Raw genomic sequence first — 20471 nt, forward strand, 5'->3', positions numbered from 1 at the left:
CGGAGCAGCGGCTCCTCACGGCAGCGCTGCGCCAACCGCCGCTCGCGCGTTCAAACCCACGGCTCCGCCAATCCCCGCGCGGACCGCGCAGGATAGCCCCGCCTCCTCGCTTCTCAGCCAATCGCAGCGCGGCTCGCGCCTGTTCCAACCCGCCCCCTCGCCCGTCCGCCAATCAGCTCCCCGCGCTTCATTTAAACAGCACGAGTTAGCGCGGCCGCGAGCGCAGCGCGTGAGGACTCCGAGGGTTCGAAATGGAAACAAAACAAGGACGAGAGCAACGGCCGTGAGGGGACCGCGCTCCGAACCGCGCCCGGAACACACCCACAGCCACGCTGAACCCACGGGGGCTGTAAAGAGATTTAATTCACAAAATACTTTAAAGCCAAAAGTAGAATGAGACACACGCAATACTGATGAGCACACCGGCCTCATCTGCTTCCGCTTTATGAATGTTGAAAGACACCCAAATACTGTATTTTCATGCTGCTGGAAAACAAAAAGGGGCAGAAATCAAAGCTGACACAAGCACCCCTGCAAGAAATCCTGTGAAGCACACAACGTTAAGACAAAAGAACTTTACTTTTCCATAGCAAACAAAATTACACATAGGACTGAGTACTTCCACATTTACAGTACACTTCCTAAGTTTTCCTTACAGCAAAGGATTTTCCCTAAAAAGACAACTTTCAAGACTTCCATCTAAAATACCAGCCTGTACAGATCACATTTAAAACACATTATCTCAATATATGAGTGACAAAATATTGAGTTCTTTTCACCCTATTCTTTCATATAAAAGGACCAACATTTAGCATGATCAAAATTATTATGGGGGATTCAAAACAATTTGTCATTTTTTACCTTTAATCCATCAAAACCTTTTAAACAAAAACATTTCTAAAGAACCATGAAGAAGACCCTTTTGGCCTTAAGCAAGGTGACTGCCCTGCATTACATTCTGCCAGTGACATTGTTGGATCCACAGGATGAAATAACCAAATTGTTGTGAGACTGCTGTAGAGCAAGATCCCCCAGGACAACAAGGACCTACAGATAAATGCACTCTGCTTCCCTTTAGCCTCTGGCACATGGGGAACACACAGACTGCATCAGGTGTGCTTGTGCGTTCCACACAGAGAAAATTCACATCTTTTTTATTGTTATCAGGGGAAAAAAAAACCCTATTTCATGTACAACAGACTTCATTCATAATGCTACATTCATGAACTCCTCGAGAGAAGTTAGTTTAAATTTTAAAATTAGGGGTCATTTATTCCTTAGCAGTCCATAGCACATTTCCTGTTCAATCAAGCACATTGCGAGGCAACTCCTTGGAAGTGTTCTTCAGCTCTGGAGGCTCTTCCACATTTGTTACAGGGAAATAAGCTCAGCTCTTTAATGACACCAAATACATCTTTTGTCATTGTGGTCTGGCATGACCCATCTTTAGGAACAACTCCTGGAAATTATAATCCAGACAATAGTAGCACTATATTTTTAAGGAAACCATTGCCTTACAGAAAAATATCTTCACCATTACAATGACTGATGTTCAGCATGAAAAGAACCCATGAGGGATATACCTCTCTAAGAAAAATGTCAGTGCTCAAAGAGGAAATTCCAATACAAATAAATAAACTGAACATAAGACCCACTGAAAGAATTAAAGGCAGAAGGCCAGTCTACAACCAGAAATTTGTATAGCAAAAAAATACAGAATTTAATGTTTGAACAGAACAAGTGCACTAAGTTCTCAGATCTCAGAATCACACAGCAGTCTGGGGTACCACCACAGTCTCCACTTTTCTTCCCCAAAGGTCAGCATGTGGAAAACAACTTTTTGCAATGTGCCACTAAACACTCTACAGATCTTTTTAAGAGACACCTGCTTCTTCCTTCTTTAGCAATAAACACTCAACTAATCTAGCGACTGCCTGGTAAAACATTTATTGTAAATGCCCCCTCCACATCAACAGCACCCACACTCTCTGATGAGCACATACTGATTGGGGGGAGCAGACACTGAGGAGTTCCAGCCCATGAGCTGTGAGGTGCAAACCTCTGCCCTTCCACCAAGTCCTCCTACCAGGGACTACCTTCTATCAAGCAGAAACCAGATACTTTCACCTACCAAACAAAGTACCAGCCCACGAAAATTTACTTTGCTCATATATGAACTTTAAGTAGATGTAAAGCCATATGAATTATAGCTCATGATATTAAATAAAAATAAAAACTATGCATCTAGCACATAAGCTTTCCTATTGTCTTTCACTGTCAACTGGTAATGATCCAGCCTGACCAGCAGGAACAAACATTGACTAGTAGGGTTATCTGCAAACAAAAGAACACCAAAGAACTAGCAGGTAATTTTTTCCAGGAATGACTAGTAATTCTGGTCACCCAAATAGCAAAGACCACACTCGTTTTTCTCAAAAACGAGTCCTTTCATAGTCCATTTCTTGTTGGGCATGCACAAACATGGAGCCCTTTGAAAGTTATTGACCTTAATGTTTTCTGAGTAACAACTCAACTAGACAAAAAAGCCATTCTTTAGAATAGATATAAAAGGCACAATAATGAAAGAATTTTTAAAAGGACATTATCAAGTAAATATGCTCCAAATTCCATTTCAGTGTTTTCCTAGAGTGCCTTCCAAACAGACTGGACTTTAAAAGAAACAATTATGAACCAACCACTTGGAAGCTACTGTTCTGTCAAAAGCCCACAATACTTATTTCTACTGTAGGACAGAAAAGACAAGAAATAACAAAGAATTAGGCTTTTAGTCTGAGCACTGCACTGACACCACTGATGTTGGGTTACTTTCAACAGTACAATTACAAATGCAGTAGAAATCATGTTCCATGTGCACATGAATAGTATCATTATGATACACACACGTAGACTTGAAAAGTACACATAAACCAGCCATTTTAAAGCCATGGAGTGTGAAGATGACAGAAACAGTTTTATTTTGAAAGGAGATGAAAGGTGGAGTTAGAAAGCAGAAAGGGTAGTACTTGATAGTGTCCTTTCAGAAGGTGGCATTCAATGGCCTTGTTATTGCTGAGTATTTGCTAGTCTTCAGCTTCTTCCCAGATCTATTTACAGCATGTCAGTCTGAACATTCCCAGAGCACAGCTCTAAATTTTACTTTAGAGATACAAACATAGAACAGTTAAACATATGTAGTCCTGTTTTAGAAACTGAACTTTTAAAGTTTAGGACTTCTATTGTGCTTCTTTGGCTAAGTCCTATTTAAATATTGGTAACACAATTCTATAACTCTGCCACTATTTAACAGCTAACAGAAATCTTTGGTGTGTTTAGGTTAAGAATCCATTAGGGTACAAGCTTTAAAATATGAACATTCAGGCAGTTCTGGCCCCTCTCCTGCAAACTGCTCAACACTGAAGTAGATGATTAATAGAATCTAACACCAAAGTATCTGAATACAATCTCAAATGATCTGTGCCACTTGAGAGTTTGTAGAACTGTGATAAGAGAACCATCTTATCACCACAACTCCCTTGTGCTCAGCTCATTGAATAAATTTAACAGTTATAACAATACACATAAATCCAGTTTCCCATTTTAAAGATTCTTTCAGATAATAATTTAAGAATACAGAAAACTGGAGGGAAATTTCAATCTTAATTCTCATCTTAGTAAGATGGAAATCTTATTATACAATTCTTGTGAGGAATTATGAAGATGATAAAGTTACTTCAGATACTTTCTTTGGCATCATATTCACCAAACAAACACAGAATAATTATTTTTAAAGTACACTTAAAAGAGAAAGCTTGATGAGATTAAACTATACTAGACTTCATGGTGACACCAGACTTGTAGTTCCAGATGGGTTTTTTTGAAAAAAACCCCTTATGTCTAGTAAAGAAAGAGCCAAAAATAATTAGACATAAAATACTCTCAAGAGTTTAACTTTGGTTTATAAACACAGTACAAGAAAGTGAGAAACAAAACAATTTAATTAGCAACTAGCAAGAGATTTAGCATTACTGATTTTCTTTTTTTTTTAAATAGAAATTAAATACTGTTCTGGAACAGTCTTTAAATTTCTCCTCTATCACAGATAACCTGAAAATGGGCACATTAATGTGGGACCCTGATATCATTTCTGCTTTAGCAAGGGTCAACCATGCCAACCCTTTGTGACTGTTCATGTTTTAAAATGACCTTGCAAATACTGCCATTCTTTCAAAGTTAGAGTGCAGGGTACACTTTAGAAGACAAAGAAGACTGAAAAAGCAAGCAAAAATGCGCCTTAAAATTATATAGAACTAAGTGTAGAAAATTGACAATACCATTGTCTAGCTCTTCCCACATTATTCAATATTAGAGATCAAAGAAGAACTAAGAGGCCAAATTTAGGCAGCCTAATTGTACTCAGGGGGTCATTGAACACCTTGTTTAGTGTCTTCATAAAGTATCATAAATCACTTTTCAGAAGAACCTAGTGCCTGTGTTCACTGGCTAGGCTCCACAGTCCAGCCACCTTTAAAACCCTCCAAAAATGCCTCATGTTCAAGAAAATTATATATTAATTTCTGTGTGAAACATAATTCAAAGTTTGTGTTTCATAGCCCTGCCTGCCCTTAGAAACTTTTATGAATTTTAAATACTCCTTACTCTTTTAGAATGCTTTCCATTCCACTTAAAACATTAACTCAAAGTGAGATGCAGAAAGGAAAACAATTTTTATAAATTAATAGCCAGATATGTAATTACATTTTCAGCCACTATCCTTAAAAGATATTTCTGAGCATTACTTTTAAAAGACTATCTATAAGATTTTTAAAAACTCTTAAAATCACAAGAAACACTCTTCTGTATGCATCAAATTGTGCCTAAATGTTCAAATATTATGTAAACAAATTGTTTTCCCAAAACTATGCAGGAGACTTGATGAGTCCAAATAAAATATAAAATATAAATCTTACTGCCATATCAGCCTTCTGGTGGCCGATGGCTTAGTAAATTCGGTGGAATGTTAGGGTCTGATCACGAATGTTCGTTGTTTGAAATATTCTGTACAGTGGGAGTTGTATCGAGCCCCAGTAAAGTCCCAAGATATGACTGGTCTCTGGGATCCAGCATCTGCTCAGGCCTCACAGGATGGACAATGTTTGCAGGCTGTGGAGTCAGGGTGTATTTCTCCAGGAAGGAGAGCTCCGTGGCGCGCTGATAATCCGGCTGCTCGGGCTGCGGGGGCAGCATGCCGTGGGGCTGAGCGCCGTGCTGCACCAGCTCTGCCTGGGGCTCTGCCATGGGCACAGGGACCAGAGTCACAGGCACACACACTTCTGGGGATACATTCTGCAGCAAACTTTTGGCTTCTGATTGATATGCTTTGGACTGTTCCACGTACTGTTTAGCCTCCGTTTGGTAAACTTTGTCATCAGAGGTGTACTGCACTGGTAAGGACACTAGCTTTTCCTCTGGAGAAGATGCCAATACCTCTTCTGCAGCCTTAGACCCATGAACGTGATCAATGTGATACTTCAGCTTGTCTTTTCGTTTAAATGTTGCATTGCAGTGCTGGCAGTTAAAGGGTCGAGCATCTGAATGAATAACCATGTGTTTTGTTAATGTCTTCTTAATTCTGAAAGACTGATTACAGATCTGACATTTGTAGGGCTTCTCACCTGTAAAGACAGGGAAGTAACCATTAGATATTCTGAGTAACATCAAATCACACATAAGTATAGAAATACCTTCCATGAATTATGGCATCAAGACTTACAATGAAACAATTTTACTGAAGACAAACTGTAAGTTCAGCATCAATTTCAGAATCAAGAGAGTCATCAGGAATTTGTTTAGAAGTTATATTGGCATACTCTTCTCCTTACACACAAGTCTCTCATTACTCTGGACTTATGTTAGACTACAAACTAAATATAAAAGAACAGTCTTTTAACAATTATGATGCTGGGATTAAGTGAGCTCTATACATTTCAAAAGACAATGATTTTCCTAAACACAAGGCAGGAAAAACAAAGTCAAAGAGGAAGGACACAGCCCTTTCCAAAGGGAGTTCACTCCTTGTTTAGATTAGCACTTGAAATGCAGTAATCTCTGGAGCACAGAAACATTTAGAAGGTGTGGGTAAATTTGGCAAGAACACACATACCAGTGAACTGAAGGAGGAGGTGCAAAAAGTGCCCCACAAACCTGAGCTGAGATTATCAGTACTCCAGCTAAACAATCATAAAACTGCATTCAGGAATGGCCAGTATATGAGTATGAATAAAATCTTGCTGCTTTCTCCTACTCTCATCCTGAATGCTCAACAACTATAATGAATAAAATCATTGAATCAATATTGATGCATAAAAATACATTCCTACATGTTTTGTGGTTTAGTTTGGGTTTATTTTCTTTTTACCTGAATGTGTCCTAAAATGCATTTCCAAACTGGATTTCCCTTTAAAAACTTTCTTACAGACTTCACACTGGTGAAACGTTGCTTTATATCTTTAAAGAAAAAAAGACATTTCATGTTATTTTTGTTTGTAACCAACTAACAGTAAAGTTATGTCCACAGTCCCTTGTGACATCCTTAACTCCAAAGTAGCTAAATACCAAATTTTCCAAATTTCCTCACTTATGTTCCTATTTCCTGGCATCCACATACCAATAAGGTCAATTAGATTCTTCTCAATATTCAATTTTATTATCTGTTGGGATGGCACTTAAGTATTCAAAGAACAAAAGCCACTAAAACTTCTTTTTTAATCCCACAAATCTCGTTATGCAGCATTTTGTTGCCCAACACTCACAAGAAGGTTTTACTTTGACAGAATCAGGCCATAAATAAGGTTCTAGGAATGGCAGAATTTCTAGGTAGGCTACTGCCTACAAAGGAAAAAAAACAGAATTAGCAATGTACTGTACTTTTAAGTCAGACATATCTTTAATGGCTTCTACACAACACTAATGAGTACTAACAGCTAAAACACATCATTTGACAAACAACCAGAGCTGTTTATTTCAAAACTCTGAGAGGTTTATTTTTAGAGCTCCAGAGTTTTAAAACCCTGTTGCATTTTTAAGGTAGAGACACAACTTGGGTTTCAAAGTTTTTACCTCCTTTCAGAGCCACTAATCTGCTGCCAGCTTCTAAAATACCTTAAATGTGAGATAATTCTCCCCGTGCTTACATGATAACTAATAATTTAATTTTAACTAGTCTGCAATGAGAATATTACAGCAAATCATCAAGTAAGAACAAAACTGAGACAGATATGTGACATATTAAATCTGATCGTTTTTAATGCTTTAATTTAATTAATTGTGCTACAAATGAAATACCTATCTTAAATTGTGGAGGTATTTTTCTGATATTTTCTTCAAACTGTAATAACATCTCTATGAAGCCTGAGGTACAGGCATGACCAACACACAGATAAGCAGAACTCTTTCACACATGCAAGTCCCAACAAAATCAGTTATATTACAGAAGCATTTATGCAGTTGTACAAACCCCACACTTACTTCTGCCAGACTTTTTCTCCGAGATGAACACTTTTATAATGAACAGTGAGGTGATCTCGACGGCCAAAGCATTTTCCACATTCCTCACACTGATGTGCTTTTTCACCTACAAGGACAAAATTCAATACATTTTGGTTAAATCTTTTTGGAACTTTTTAAATGTCTATGACCTATAATCATGTTCCCAATGTTCAGCCAATCAAGCTCTTCCACACCTCACACTTGGAGAAGGATTCTCTCTTATTAAAGAAGAATATTTAGGAAGCATGGTGGTTCTATCAGAGTAATGATGTTAACAGGACTAGTCCATGTGATTCCTGCAAAGAACTTTGTGCTCCAAGTCAGGAGACACTTCCCCAGACACTCACTGCATGGGAGTACGAGTGACTGGGAATGTACTCTCTTCATTATGACCTGAAACAGGGTACCTTCAATAACTCAGCTGTTTTAAAGAGAACCTAATTGAAACATACCAATTATTTTCAGCTACTAATTTGTATAACTAAAAATTACACCTCAGTATTTATCATTTTAATCATCCTGATGTACATAGTTACCTTTTTGTTTTATGCTGTTGTTTAAGAGTATCATGATGCTTTTCAGTCATCTTGAGATCTTCCACAAAGTGGCAGAATATTTCTTCTCATGTAAATAGGGGTGTGGACAGTCAAAGAATGTAACTTTCTAGAGGGGGAAAAGCAAATAGAGCAGAAAAGAGGATTTTTTTGTTTTGTTTTGGTTTTTTGGGTTTTTGCACTTGGAGTTTTCAAAGATTTCTTTATTTCATAGCAGACATTATGATTTCAAACACCAGGAAAGAATCTGTCTTTCACATAAAGACTCAGAAAGTTTAGACTCTGATCACTTTCACACTTCCATGCTGCCTACAAAGTATTTTGCCTCCAAGAATGTTGTATTTCATCTGGATCCTGTTGTGAAAAAGTCACTGGTGAATCTTTGCTTTTCCTATATATTTAGTAACCTTTCTGCTCTCAGAGCAACAGATTTTCTTTCTTCCTCCTGATCATCTCCATGTGTTCATAGGGCTGATTCCCTCAGCCTTCCTTCCCTCTTTCCTACAAGAGAGATTTCAGAAACACCTCTCTGATGTTCTTTGCAATGAAGTGATCAGTGTACAAACTTTGACAGAGACTCTGACAGCTTCTTCTGTGTTGTGGCAATAATGTTTCACACAATTGCTATTAAAAAAAAGAAATCTGGAATCATTAAAAAATCCTCCTTTTTCACTTTTGCTTTTTTGTATTTGTGATTGTTAAAGCAATTCATTGTTACATGTTTTTGACTGTCCCTCAGCTTTCTATGGTATCAGGGAGGAAACATTTGGCTTTTAAACCTTTAAAACAGGTAAAACTAACTCTGCTTTAGCAGACCTTAAAAAGAATGGCAGGAAATTTTATAAGGCCTAAAACATTGCATGCACTGAAAAAAAAAAAATCCATCATTAACTTTTTATTTGGTTTATTTCAAAATAGTAATTTTTAAGCCAACTTCCAAAGAAAATACCTACCTGAATGTATTTTTTTGTGTTTTGTCAGATGGTCATGCCGAATAAATGTTTTCCCACATTCTTCACATTCATATCTCTTGTCATCATGATGCACTCTTAGATGAAGTCTGCATATTGAGTCATAAACATGACCATAAAATACAATTCCATTAAAACAATCTGTACTGCTAATTCAATGCAGAATAGCAGAAAATGCAGTCTTTATTGCTTCACATAAGTATCAGGAAGTAACTTCAGCTGAACCGCACCTGAATTGTTCTTAGAAAGCAAGAGAGAGCTGAGCTCTCTTATGTGAAATTAATTTAGTGGGATATTTGACTCCTCTGCTTATTTTCTCTTTGAATAACAAAAACACAAAAGTTTCGTATGTGCAAAAATCTCAACTTTGTAGGGGTTTTTTTTGTGTTTAAGCCACTAATGTATTACAAATTAAATTAATTCTGATGCATTAGCAATATATTTTTTAAACTGAAAGATGTTTAGAATATTCACTAATGCTCTCAGAGGTGGAGTACATCAAACACATACATTACAAAGAATTATGTCAATAACATGAATGCATATACATCACCAAAACACCTTACCAGCTTGTTTAATAAAGATCTATACCTGTAAGAGCTTCCATGACGAAAACTCTGCCCACAAATACTGCAAAGATGAGGCTTCTCTCCACTGTGAATTCTCAGATGTTCTTTCAAAGTTGTTCTGTTTAACAAAGCCAGTAAAATTTAATTTTAAGCAATATCCCTTAGTGAAAACATACTATCTTTTTCTAAATTTCTCTTACTGTGATGGATCACAATAGATCTGAATGGCTGTATAAATTCAGATATACACACCAACGCATGCATAAAAAACAGTCTGGCAACCTATTTACTGAACCAACTGGGTCTAGAAACAGTATCAGGAAAGAAAGAAAACACTAAAATTTGAAAATACACATTCAAGAAAACATCTTTCAAAAAAAAGATGTTTTTGCACAACAGAAGAACTTAAGTTTCTTAACAGTATGAAACTTATGTGAAGCGAATGAGAGATAAGATTTTCTTAATATATTTGCACTTCATAATTAATTACCTACAGCTGTCACCCTTAATTTTAGAGTTGATCAGAAAAATCCCATGCTACCTGTGGCTCTCACACTACCTTTTAACACACTAACACTCTGAAATGATCTCGTTTATGTTAAAAACTCCAAGTGCATTCAACAGCAACCAAAGCATGGTAAATATTGCTGTGCTCTGCTGAAGTTCAAGTAGTTCAAGTAGTCAGCCAAGTCCTTACCGTTCCCTGACGGATTTCCCACAGATGAAACATGTCCATTTCCTCTTTCCCCCATGAGTACATTCTATGTGGCGTTTCAGATTCCCTGTGTCATTAAACTGGCGGCCACAAATATCACAAGGAAAAGGCCCTACAGAGAGAAAGAGCAGGATTGACTGACAGCTAAAATAAACAACAAGCCCAGACTGGTTACTTTTGAAAACCCTCATCAATTTACAAAGGAAAAGTTTTGTTTAACACATTGTTGATCTTTAGTACAGTCAGCATACTTCAGATTTTGTGAGCTTTCTGCTAAGTTACGTCTAAGATCTGGCATTTTGGCAAATTTCATGACAGTAAAGCAAAAATTCAGAATTCATAGTCAAAAGCAATTAAGCCCACTTAGACCACTTGAAATAAAAAATTCTTATCACCCATCTAGTTCCTACCCAGCAGAAATAATCAGTAGTACAAAAAAAGTCTGAAGAATACTTCAGGAGGAAGGAAAAGGTCTTTTGAAAACTTCAGGAAGAATCTGACTCCCTAGGTGTAAATCAATTTTGTGCAAAAAACTTTCAAATCAAACTAACCTTAATTCTTCTTCCTCCCCAAAATTCTGACTTTTTGGGGTACAAGAGAATGCCTCAAAAAGACAGCTGAACACAAAAGTAAAAACCCAATAAACAAAAAACCTTCCAACAACTCTCCCCCAAAAGTGGAAGAGAGAATTGTAGAAGGAGGTGGGGTAGAAACCAGACAGACCAGGACATAAAATGGTGGGGGGATGTTTTACTTTAAATCTAGTGTTTACATGACAGAAGGAGGTTTCTATACCGAGATGGAATTTTTCCTGATGTTTCAGTCTTGCAAACCGGGATTTAAAATGCTCTTCACAGTAGGTACATTTGAAGGGTTTGTCCTGAGAGTGAAGGATCATATGCTCTTCTAAGTGAGGTCTTCGAGTGAAAGATTTCTTACAAATCTGAAATGATACAACACTTTGTCAAAGATACATCCATTATAACCAGATTCTTTTCCTGCTCATAACCTCACAACAGTTTATTTCATCTGCACTCTGCACCAATGTAAGATTAAACACATATTCTTCAAAAACCTTTTATGTCAGTATGGAAAGCCTTGCAGTCAACATCAAAACCAACCTATGCTCTACATAAACCATAAACCATTAATTATACTGTAATGTATAGATTAGGAGGCAGATCCATGGCAGCCTAAATCAACTACTGGAAACTCCTGCATGCAGTCATATGTTCCTCCCCAGTCCTTCTTTCTACTGACTCCAGCACTTCCCAGACTCCCATCCTAGGGTGTTTCAACACTGCAACTCAGCCAAAAATAACCCAGTGGAAAAAAAGCAAATAGCTTTGGCTTGGTTTTGGATGCTGAAACAGTTTAGTTGGACTGTGGCAAAAGTTGTTGCAGTATAAACTACTGTAGAACCAAAGTTATCCCTGTTCCATTATTTCCTCTGGGAAATTCCCTGACAACAGGTATTAAAGAGAAAATGCCAATACCAACAAGGAAATGTAACTCAAAATACATTTTAGAGTACAGGACCATCACAAGCCTAACATTATGCATGCTTTTTAGTACTGCTTTCAGATTAACCAAAATGTTCAAGAATTATTAGCAGTGACTTAAATAAGCACACAGTACAATTACAGAATTGAATCCACAGCTCAAATTCAGGCATTTAAACCAGGTATCACAATTTATCATCAGGGTCCAATGCTTCAACACAAACAAGGCTCACATATTTCCCTGTGAGACTCCTGCTGTTGTTTATGACAGCTCAGCTGAGCACTACAACTCCCACACATTAACTCCTGCAATCAGCTTCACAGAGCACACATGAATAGGAAATCAAAACCAGCAGCTCTATTTGTTTAAAAGCTCATTAATGTTAAATATAGGTAAGAAAATCCATATTTGTAGAAAGTATAATAGCCCTCTTGCTTTTCCATACTATTAATATGTATTGTTTGTGTAAATCTGCTCATTTTCCTCAAGGATTAAAATATGATCAGCAAATCCTGTTGTTCACAGACAGATTACAGCATAAACCAATAACCTTAGTGAATCCTGCAGCTTACATCTGTGGCATCTTTGCCCTCAGAACACACTACATGACAAACAAAGCCACAGCACAGCACCCAAGGGTGCTGTTCAATGTCCACCTGCTGCAAAAGTTGGAATTCTACCTGCTTTTAATTCAAGTCCATTTTCAATGCACATGAGCTGTACAGGAGCAGCAGCTCACCTCTTTAAAAATTTCTACTTACAACGTTCAATTTAAAAAGTAAACCCACAAACCAGGAAGTGGAGTTTATCAAACCCTCATCTGGTAACACACTTTCCCAGGAATGAATGTCAACAATGTTGCACAATTGATTCTCACCATTAAAATGTTTCTTATCTAGTAACAAACAGAATCTGTAACACATTCACACATAACAGCTTCACCTGGAAGATAACACCCTTTGATGTACCAGGTAATAACCTTCAACCACCATCCCACCAGCTGCACAATGAACAATACAAATTCCTACAGCTGATATCTCCCAGCTTCCTACTGTGTGTTTACAACTGAAAGTTCCTAAATAATGCAAGGTTTATAATTATGTTACAGCCCCTAATATTACAGACATACTGCAGCATACAGCAGCCTGCACAAACAAAACAGCTGCCCTAAAAAACAACAAGAAAACCAATTCCCTTAAAAAATAGCAACAACAAAATCCCACATCTGAAACCTTAAAACATTATTTGGCAGCATACACAAAGAGAATGGAAATTCTACAATTCCTTTCTAGATCAGATGTACTTTCACACATATACCTCTCAGAAGAAAATCAAGGAAAGTATTCTGTGATTTTACAACTAGAGATAAATTTAGCACAAATTCACAATTCTGTTGACATGCATATGCAGCTAAATGAGAAAATGTTTCATATTTAACGTGTGTTTTTCTCACAACTGAAAGATCCTTCCTGTAACAGTATACCTTATGGTCAGTGTTATGTGTAATTAACAGGAGGGCAAATACTGGTTTTAAAGCACTCATAATACTCAAGTCTAATCTGTAAACTGATGTATTTGAAAAAATAATACTGCCTCTAACTATTTTAGAATTCAAATTGGGATTATTTATCTGACCAGAGGCTGTACAAATAGACAAAGTTCAGCTCTTAAATCAGCAGACAGAGGAAATGTATCACTTAGAGGAAAACCATCCTCTAGAAAGCTTTCTGAGATTTCACAGAAACACATACCAGATTTTCATTAAAGTTCACAGAAGGTAAACTCTGTACAGAACAAAAAAAAGTTCTGAAGGATTACTTACATCACATTTCCAACCTTCACTCTTTGTCTTCTTGATAGAAAGAAATTCTTGTACATTCTCTGGATGAAACCTAGGAGAAAGAAGCTGAAAGTAGTCATAACTTTCCAGGATGAAGATAATCTAAATACTAAATATCTATTTCTAAGCTTTATATGTCATGGAAGTTGCTCACCCCACTGGCAGAATAGAATACTGATGCTGAAACAATTCTAATGACACAAGTAACTGGAAAGCAGTGTGGACTATGGACTCCTGTAGAACCTTATACAACATTTGATAAGACAGAAATTCCAACTTATGGATATTTACAAAGAAAAAAGGGCAGTATGTAAATAATAATACCTTATAATTGGACCTGCCATAAATTGTTTATCTAAAAGAATCTCCTCAGGAATGGTTTAGACAGGTATTATCATCAACAGTAAAGCACTGACATCTAAAACTAAGGAAGGTATTTTACTCTACCTTCAAATTAAAAGCAGTCAGGTAATTTTTAAGTATGATATGTTCTGACTGTGCTAGCTTATCTGAAAGATTCTAAAATTTGTAATAAAAACTTTTGGCAGAACCCCCATAGAAGCACTACTGCTATTTCTTACTGCAGGTTAGGTGATATTGCTAATCCCCACGCCCTTTGAAAAGGCAGTTATTTGAAGAAATTGTTATAAAATTAATACAGACCATGCTGTGTTTATATACATGCTTATCTTCACTTTTAAAATGAAAAAAATGCTTCTTCAGAAATGCCAGACACATTATGTCATACTTGCCTCTTCACATGCTTTGCTAAGGTCTTTTTGCTTGCATGTAGCTTATTGCAGTAGGGACATTTGTGCTCCTTCTTATGGAAGTCAGTGTCACTGGAGTGTTTCTTTCTGTGCACGGTCAGGTTGGACTTGGTGGAGTAGCGCTGGTGACAAATATCACATTCAAAAGGCTTCTCACCTGTGTGGACACGGGTGTGGCTCTCGTATTTACCTGCACAACAAAGTCAAATCTGTCAGCACGACCTGCAACAAGTATCACCTGCAACAGGCACGTTTGGGGTTGGTTCTGTAATCTCTCTCACATGCAGTCAAGCTCTAAGTACCCTCCACATCCCTCCAAAGATCCGTACTGGCTTACACCACTGAACACTGCCCAGTGCTCACCTTTGTGTTTGATCCAAGGTCTCTCCAAACACTTCCATCTTCCTACAAGTGTGTGCAAGGGTTACAAGTCACTCTTGTTCAAACCTACAGTATAGTCTGATCTTAAATACTGCAAATTACAGTCCTATTCTTTCACTACACTGATCATGAGTACCTTTGCAGAACGGGGAACAGCCTCACGAAGAACTGGTAATCTTAAGGTACTTTCAAATAGCAGAACACTGAATGGAAGACACAAACCCTTGCACATTATCTGTATTTGCAACCCAAAAAACTACCAGAAACAAAAATGCTACTCTCTCATTTCTTTCACATGGCTTGTATTCCCTCTTCTGTTTGCCAATGTTTTTTCTGAGGACAAAATTCTGTCCTGTGGATAAATCTACCTCATGTCAATAACAGCCTCTCTGCTTTGTACCAGATTTTACTTTTTTCTCTGTAGAACATACACGCGTGCTGCTGTATAGTACTGTAAATTTATGAGCTTCTGCAGCTCATAAATTTAACATGTAAGTCCATTGTAATACAAGCTCATAAAGAAATACTTTATGTATCACTTATTTTAATGCATGCTTATAATGAATTTTTTGAGCACAAAACTAGAATTCTAAGTTATGAAAGTGCAAAGAGAAAAGGGCTTCCAATGCATGCAGAATCAAAATGTACCATTCCAACCCTAAATACTCACAGGCCATTTATTTCTGCACAGTAGCTGTGCTTTTACACACTGTGCTAACAACAAGAATCCAGAGCAGTGGAAGAGAAATAAAGGTAGTATATTTGCAGATTTTTAAAATAATGTGCTCAGATAATTTTTTAAACTATTTAGCACCACAAACGTAACAACTTCATTCACTTCAAGAAAATAGCAGCACACTGGATCAATGAGATGATCCAGAAATTCTTATATTCACTCTCCAGGACAGAGAAAAAGAACTTGGTTTATTTCCCACACAAACAGCATCACCATGAAGGAGATGAACCTAACTTGCTCTTACCTATTCGATCAAACTTTTTGTCACACTTGGGACACTGCAGTAGCTTTTTGCTACTGCTCTGAATGATGACTGGAGCTAAGCCTTCAGGAATATTCCCCATTGAGTCAACTGCCTCAGAACCCTCTTCAGCATCATTCTGTTCCTTTTCGCTTTGTTCTTCAGATTCCGAATCTTCACATGACATTTCCTCTTCCTGCCCATCTTCATCCACGTTGGACTCACTTTCACTGTCTTCAAATTCACTCCTCTCAGATGTGTCCTTGTCAGAACTGACCTTCTCCAAGTTGCTGTCAGAGGCATCACCACTTTCATTGTCACTGATACCGAACTTAGCTGGACACTTACGGCTTCTCGTGGAGCGCCTAGTGGAAAAGCTGGCCTTCTCAACCATTTTTAACCCATGCTTTTCTTCCAGGGAAAGGGGGGGATGGGCTTTAGCCAAATGATTCTCCAAGGACTTCTTGTAACAGAAACTTCGACCACAAAAAGCGCACTGATGACTACTTAACAGTTTACCCGTCAGTTCACTGAGTGTTTCTACTGGTGTAGGCGCATCAGTAACCACATCAGTCTGTACACTGGAAACATTTTCGTTATTTAGTAACTTCACTGCATCTATGATATCTAAAAATTTTGCTGCTTCCAGCACTAGTGGAATTTCATTTTTATACACAAAAAACTCAGAAGTGTAAAGAAACTCAAGCAAATGTTGAAATACAGAATGAGTTACATGATCTAACGTGACAACGTCGGTGCTCGGATTTTTGCTCAAACAGGCATGAAAATAACTACTCCCAACAGCCACAACAACTTTGTGAGCACTAAATTCTTTTCCTTCTACAATTATGAGTAAATCACAAAATGATGGATGTTTCTGTCTATCATCATTTAAGTATTTCAGTAGATTTTTGTTATATTGCAATGAGCTTAGGAGCTTTCTTTGCTCTGGTGATGGTGAAAGTTCTCGGGAAGATTCGAGCTGATCTGCAGGAGCTATTTCTGCAGACTTGGAGACAATTTCTTGCGCACAGTCCACTACAAGAATCTGTTCTGAAGTATCTTTCTCATGGCCAAGACGGACCTTTTCATTTAGACTTGCAGCGAGCCGTCTCCTTTTCTTCATTGCAAAAATGCAACTTCAGGATCAGGAGCTTCATAGGTGATTACCAAAGAGTTCCCGTGAAGACTTAGTTCTGCTCTGGACCTTAAGAAAATATGCAACAGTAATTTCATACTCTGCCAAAAGAATTATGACAAAAATTATTCACAGCACTTAAACACTATTGCAATTTTTAATAACGCTGTCTATATTTCACTGTTAGTTTTATGTATCGGTGTAACTGAGGCTTTAATTAAATCACTAAACTCTCCTTGCGTTGCAGACCGCGGCACAACCTGCTGCGAGCCAGGGAGCAGACGCCGCCTATTATTAGCTCTAAGGCGGCGGACGGGCTGGCTGCGCTCGGCTCCGGCCGCATTTAGCCTGCGCCCCACTCCGGGCCGGGCGTGCACTGTTGTTACTATTACTACACTGAAGCTCCTTCTCTTTCCGTTTCACCCCAAAACAGCAAAGCCACCCCAGCTGCTCCCCAGGCCGGGCCGGACCCCCCGGGCCGCCTGGCCCAGCCCTGCCGCGCCCGTCCCCGCCGAGCGGCCGCGCTGCCCCTGCCCCGGGGACCCGGGGGCGCTGCCTTTGTCCCCCGCCGAGAGTAGGGCAGGGTAGGGCAGGGCAGGGCCGGGCGGGTCAGGGCCGGCCCGAGCGGGATCAGCGGCACCGAGCGCAGGGGCACCGAGGACGCTGCGGTCCCGCGGCGCTTAAGATGGCCGCGCCCGCCCCCCTGGCCCGTACCGTCCCCGTCCCGTCCCGTTCCCCCGCGCTGCCCCGGCGCGGCCCTGTCCATCGAACCTGCGCGGCGCCGGGCGCTCCCGGGGCCGCTCGGCCGCCCAACGCCGCTGCCCCCGGTCCGGCCCCGCGCCCGCCGCTTCCGGGCCCGCCGCCCGCGTCAGCGGGGTCACGGCGGCGCTTCCGAGCGGGGCGGGGCGCGGCGGCTGCGCGGGCGGGCCGGGGCCGAGGCCGGGAGGGGGCCGCCCTGACAGGGCCCGGCGCCGGAACGCTGCCCGAGGGTGAAAGTAACGGCCAAGAACCAGGAAAGCTCCCTCAAACAGCGGCAGCGACTCGGGATGGCCGAGCTGCCACCGACTCTGCGCCATGATACCCCTCAGAGACTGACTCCGCTCTGAGGCAGTGCGCGTAGGGGCTTGTGAAATTCCCGGGTTTCCTGCTTCCCGTAGTTCTGTTCAATAATACGAGTGTTAATTTGTTTTCTGCTTGAGTGTTTTGAAGCACTTGACATGAAATTGCCACTTTCCGCGCTTCGCGGGCGGCAGGAGGAGCAGCCGCAGAGGTGCCCGGCTCGGTGCCGCTCCTCAGCGTACGGAAGGCGCTGCCCGCTGTTCTCCAGCTCCATCTCTGGCCCAAGATAAACAACTGCCAGGGACAATGTGACACCGAAAATGAGCTTGTTTTCCTGACAGCCTTAAAGAAGGATTAATGGAGGATTAAACTGTATTGCACCACATACAATCAGTATTTGTGATCTGTAAATGGATACTGAACAAAGTGTGACTCAAAGGTCTTGCCTTTTTAAATAAAAATACAATAAAAATACTGAATGTTCTTAAAGCATTTGTTACCTCCTGAGTGTTGCTGTAGTGCCTGTACTCACAGCCCTGCCGTTTCCTTGAAGTCTACATATATTTAACTTCGACTTTGGGTTTGTTGTTGTTTGTTTTTTTCATTTGTAATAGTACATTACAGTCAAATTAATTCAATAGCAAACTGTTTCAAATCATATTCTTAAGTACCATCAGTTCTTTTATTCAGTTATTCTATAGTGAAGCAATAGTGTCAATAAAAATAGAGCAATCAACATTACTTTGGTTTTCTTGCACTGAAGACAAAAATCTACTTAGCTCTCAGCCATCTGCTCCTTCAGGATGTTCCTTGCGCATGCACACCTTTTATTTCTGCAGAATAGTTAAATGGTACATAAAGAAGTTTCTCTGTTTGGTAACTTTCCCAGTTTTGATTTTGCATGGAAAAAGAAAGTTCTAGAGCAAGGCACTTTAGATTTTAAGCTGAGCCTTACATTTCACTCTAATCTGAATAGCAAGCACATAAAAACATCATTAGTGGGTAATTGGCTTCTTGGGTCTTACTGTTTCCATAGCAAATCCCTAATTTGGAAAGTATAAAACTAAGTGCTTCATCAGTTTTTATGAAGGAAAATGCAGCCTCGATGAGAACTATCTTGCCAGCAAGCAGAACCAAGCTAGAGATGTGCTCCCTGGGACAGGGATAGTTTCTCCTGTGTTGTTAGTGGGAAGGGTTTGGGGTTTATTCCTCAGATAACTACCTGATTTTTTCTTTATTTGCTTCTGCTATTCTTTACTCTGTGTTGAGTACAATGTGGTTTCTTGGCAGTCTATAAAGCATCTACAGCTTATTGCCAAACTGTACAAGTTCAGCAGGCATTTTGACTTAGCACAAGCCTAGGTAACGCTTTTCTTCTCTTGCTATTTTATGATACGTGAAGGATTTAGTTCAAAGAAAAATAGTACAGTGCTAAGTGATCCATTACCATGCTTGGCATTGCTGCAGTAATTATGCTCTGGAAACAAAATGTCCTTGAAATCTCAGGTCATAATGGTTCTTTCACCATTAAGTCTTTTGCAGTTGGTACAAAGTACAAGTGGTACAGACAAAATTTACCTATATTAATCCCTTTTGTTCCAATGCTTATTCATGCTACATTTTCTTGCCAGTTAATAGACTATCCCACATAGATTAAAAAACTGACTTTCATTTAAGATAGCATCAATTAACAAATAAGCACTTGCTCACCTACTGTACAGAATTTGCAAATGCAGCTGCTTTGATTTGTCCAGAAAAACTGTCTATTTATCAAATAAATAGTTCTGAATTGTTAGGAATTAAGAAGTAGCTTTGTGCAAGAAGGTTTGGTTTTGAAGGAGGTGGTTTCATCTTAAAGTACTTGTTCTCCAGCTCAAAATCTTCTCTTCTGAGATACAGTGGAACTAGAAATGACAGATACTTGAATCAAATACTGTTTAAATAATAAGCAGATAGGGAATCAACTCTTAAGTTAAGCAGTCAGCTGCCAACTAAACAGAAATAAACTTACATAAAAATAGCATGCAAGTTTTAATACCTGGTTGGGTTATTTCAGTTTATTGCCAATATATTCCTTAAGAACTGATGACTGTAAGCACCCAGTTATAAATCTAGTAGCACATACATTCCCATCCTCCTTCAAACAGCTGCCTTTACTTTGGCCACAACAGTTTTGCTAAGGTAAATGTCTCTCTCTCTAGGAATTTTATTGCTAATTTGCCATGAGTTGATGGTGCATGACACTGCTGAAACCTGACCTATGCTGTCATTCTTCCTTTTTGTATCCCAGATGTGTCAGTGATGGGTGGGACCTAGGGAAGAACCCACAAAGCCTATACTTCCTCTAGTCTGAGATTTTTCTGTATTTTATTGCCAATCACCACATACACACAAATGTTTTAAATTAGGCTGTGAAGTGAAAGGGTTATAAGACTGCCTAGAGACTCCA

The 20471-nt window shown here is 39.2% G+C and overlaps 1 protein-coding gene across 2 annotated transcripts; it reads right to left on the reverse strand.

The window, feature by feature from the left end:
* Positions 1–560: 560 nt before the first annotated feature.
* On the reverse strand, positions 561–17801 carry ZBTB41 (zinc finger and BTB domain containing 41). 2 transcript variants are annotated; one of them, XM_063165525.1, is made up of 11 exons: positions 17735–17801; positions 15829–17032; positions 14450–14657; positions 13680–13749; positions 11150–11297; positions 10337–10466; positions 9662–9757; positions 9053–9159; positions 7525–7630; positions 6416–6504; positions 561–5672 (listed from the first exon to the last, which is right to left on the reverse strand). In XM_063165525.1, exons 2-11 carry the CDS (start codon positions 16949–16951, stop codon positions 5029–5031), a joined length of 2721 nt encoding a protein of 906 aa, XP_063021595.1. In that variant the 5' UTR covers positions 16952–17032; positions 17735–17801; the 3' UTR covers positions 561–5028. The 2 variants fall into 2 exon arrangements, with proteins under 2 accessions (XP_063021595.1, XP_063021594.1); XM_063165524.1 differs by having other exon boundaries at positions 15829–17064; positions 17735–17762.
* Between the last annotated feature and the right edge of the window lie 2670 nt (positions 17802–20471).

This window comes from Melospiza melodia, chromosome 11 (genome assembly GCF_035770615.1).
Source record: "Melospiza melodia melodia isolate bMelMel2 chromosome 11, bMelMel2.pri, whole genome shotgun sequence".
Classification (NCBI taxonomy): Eukaryota; Metazoa; Chordata; class Aves; order Passeriformes; family Passerellidae; genus Melospiza; species Melospiza melodia.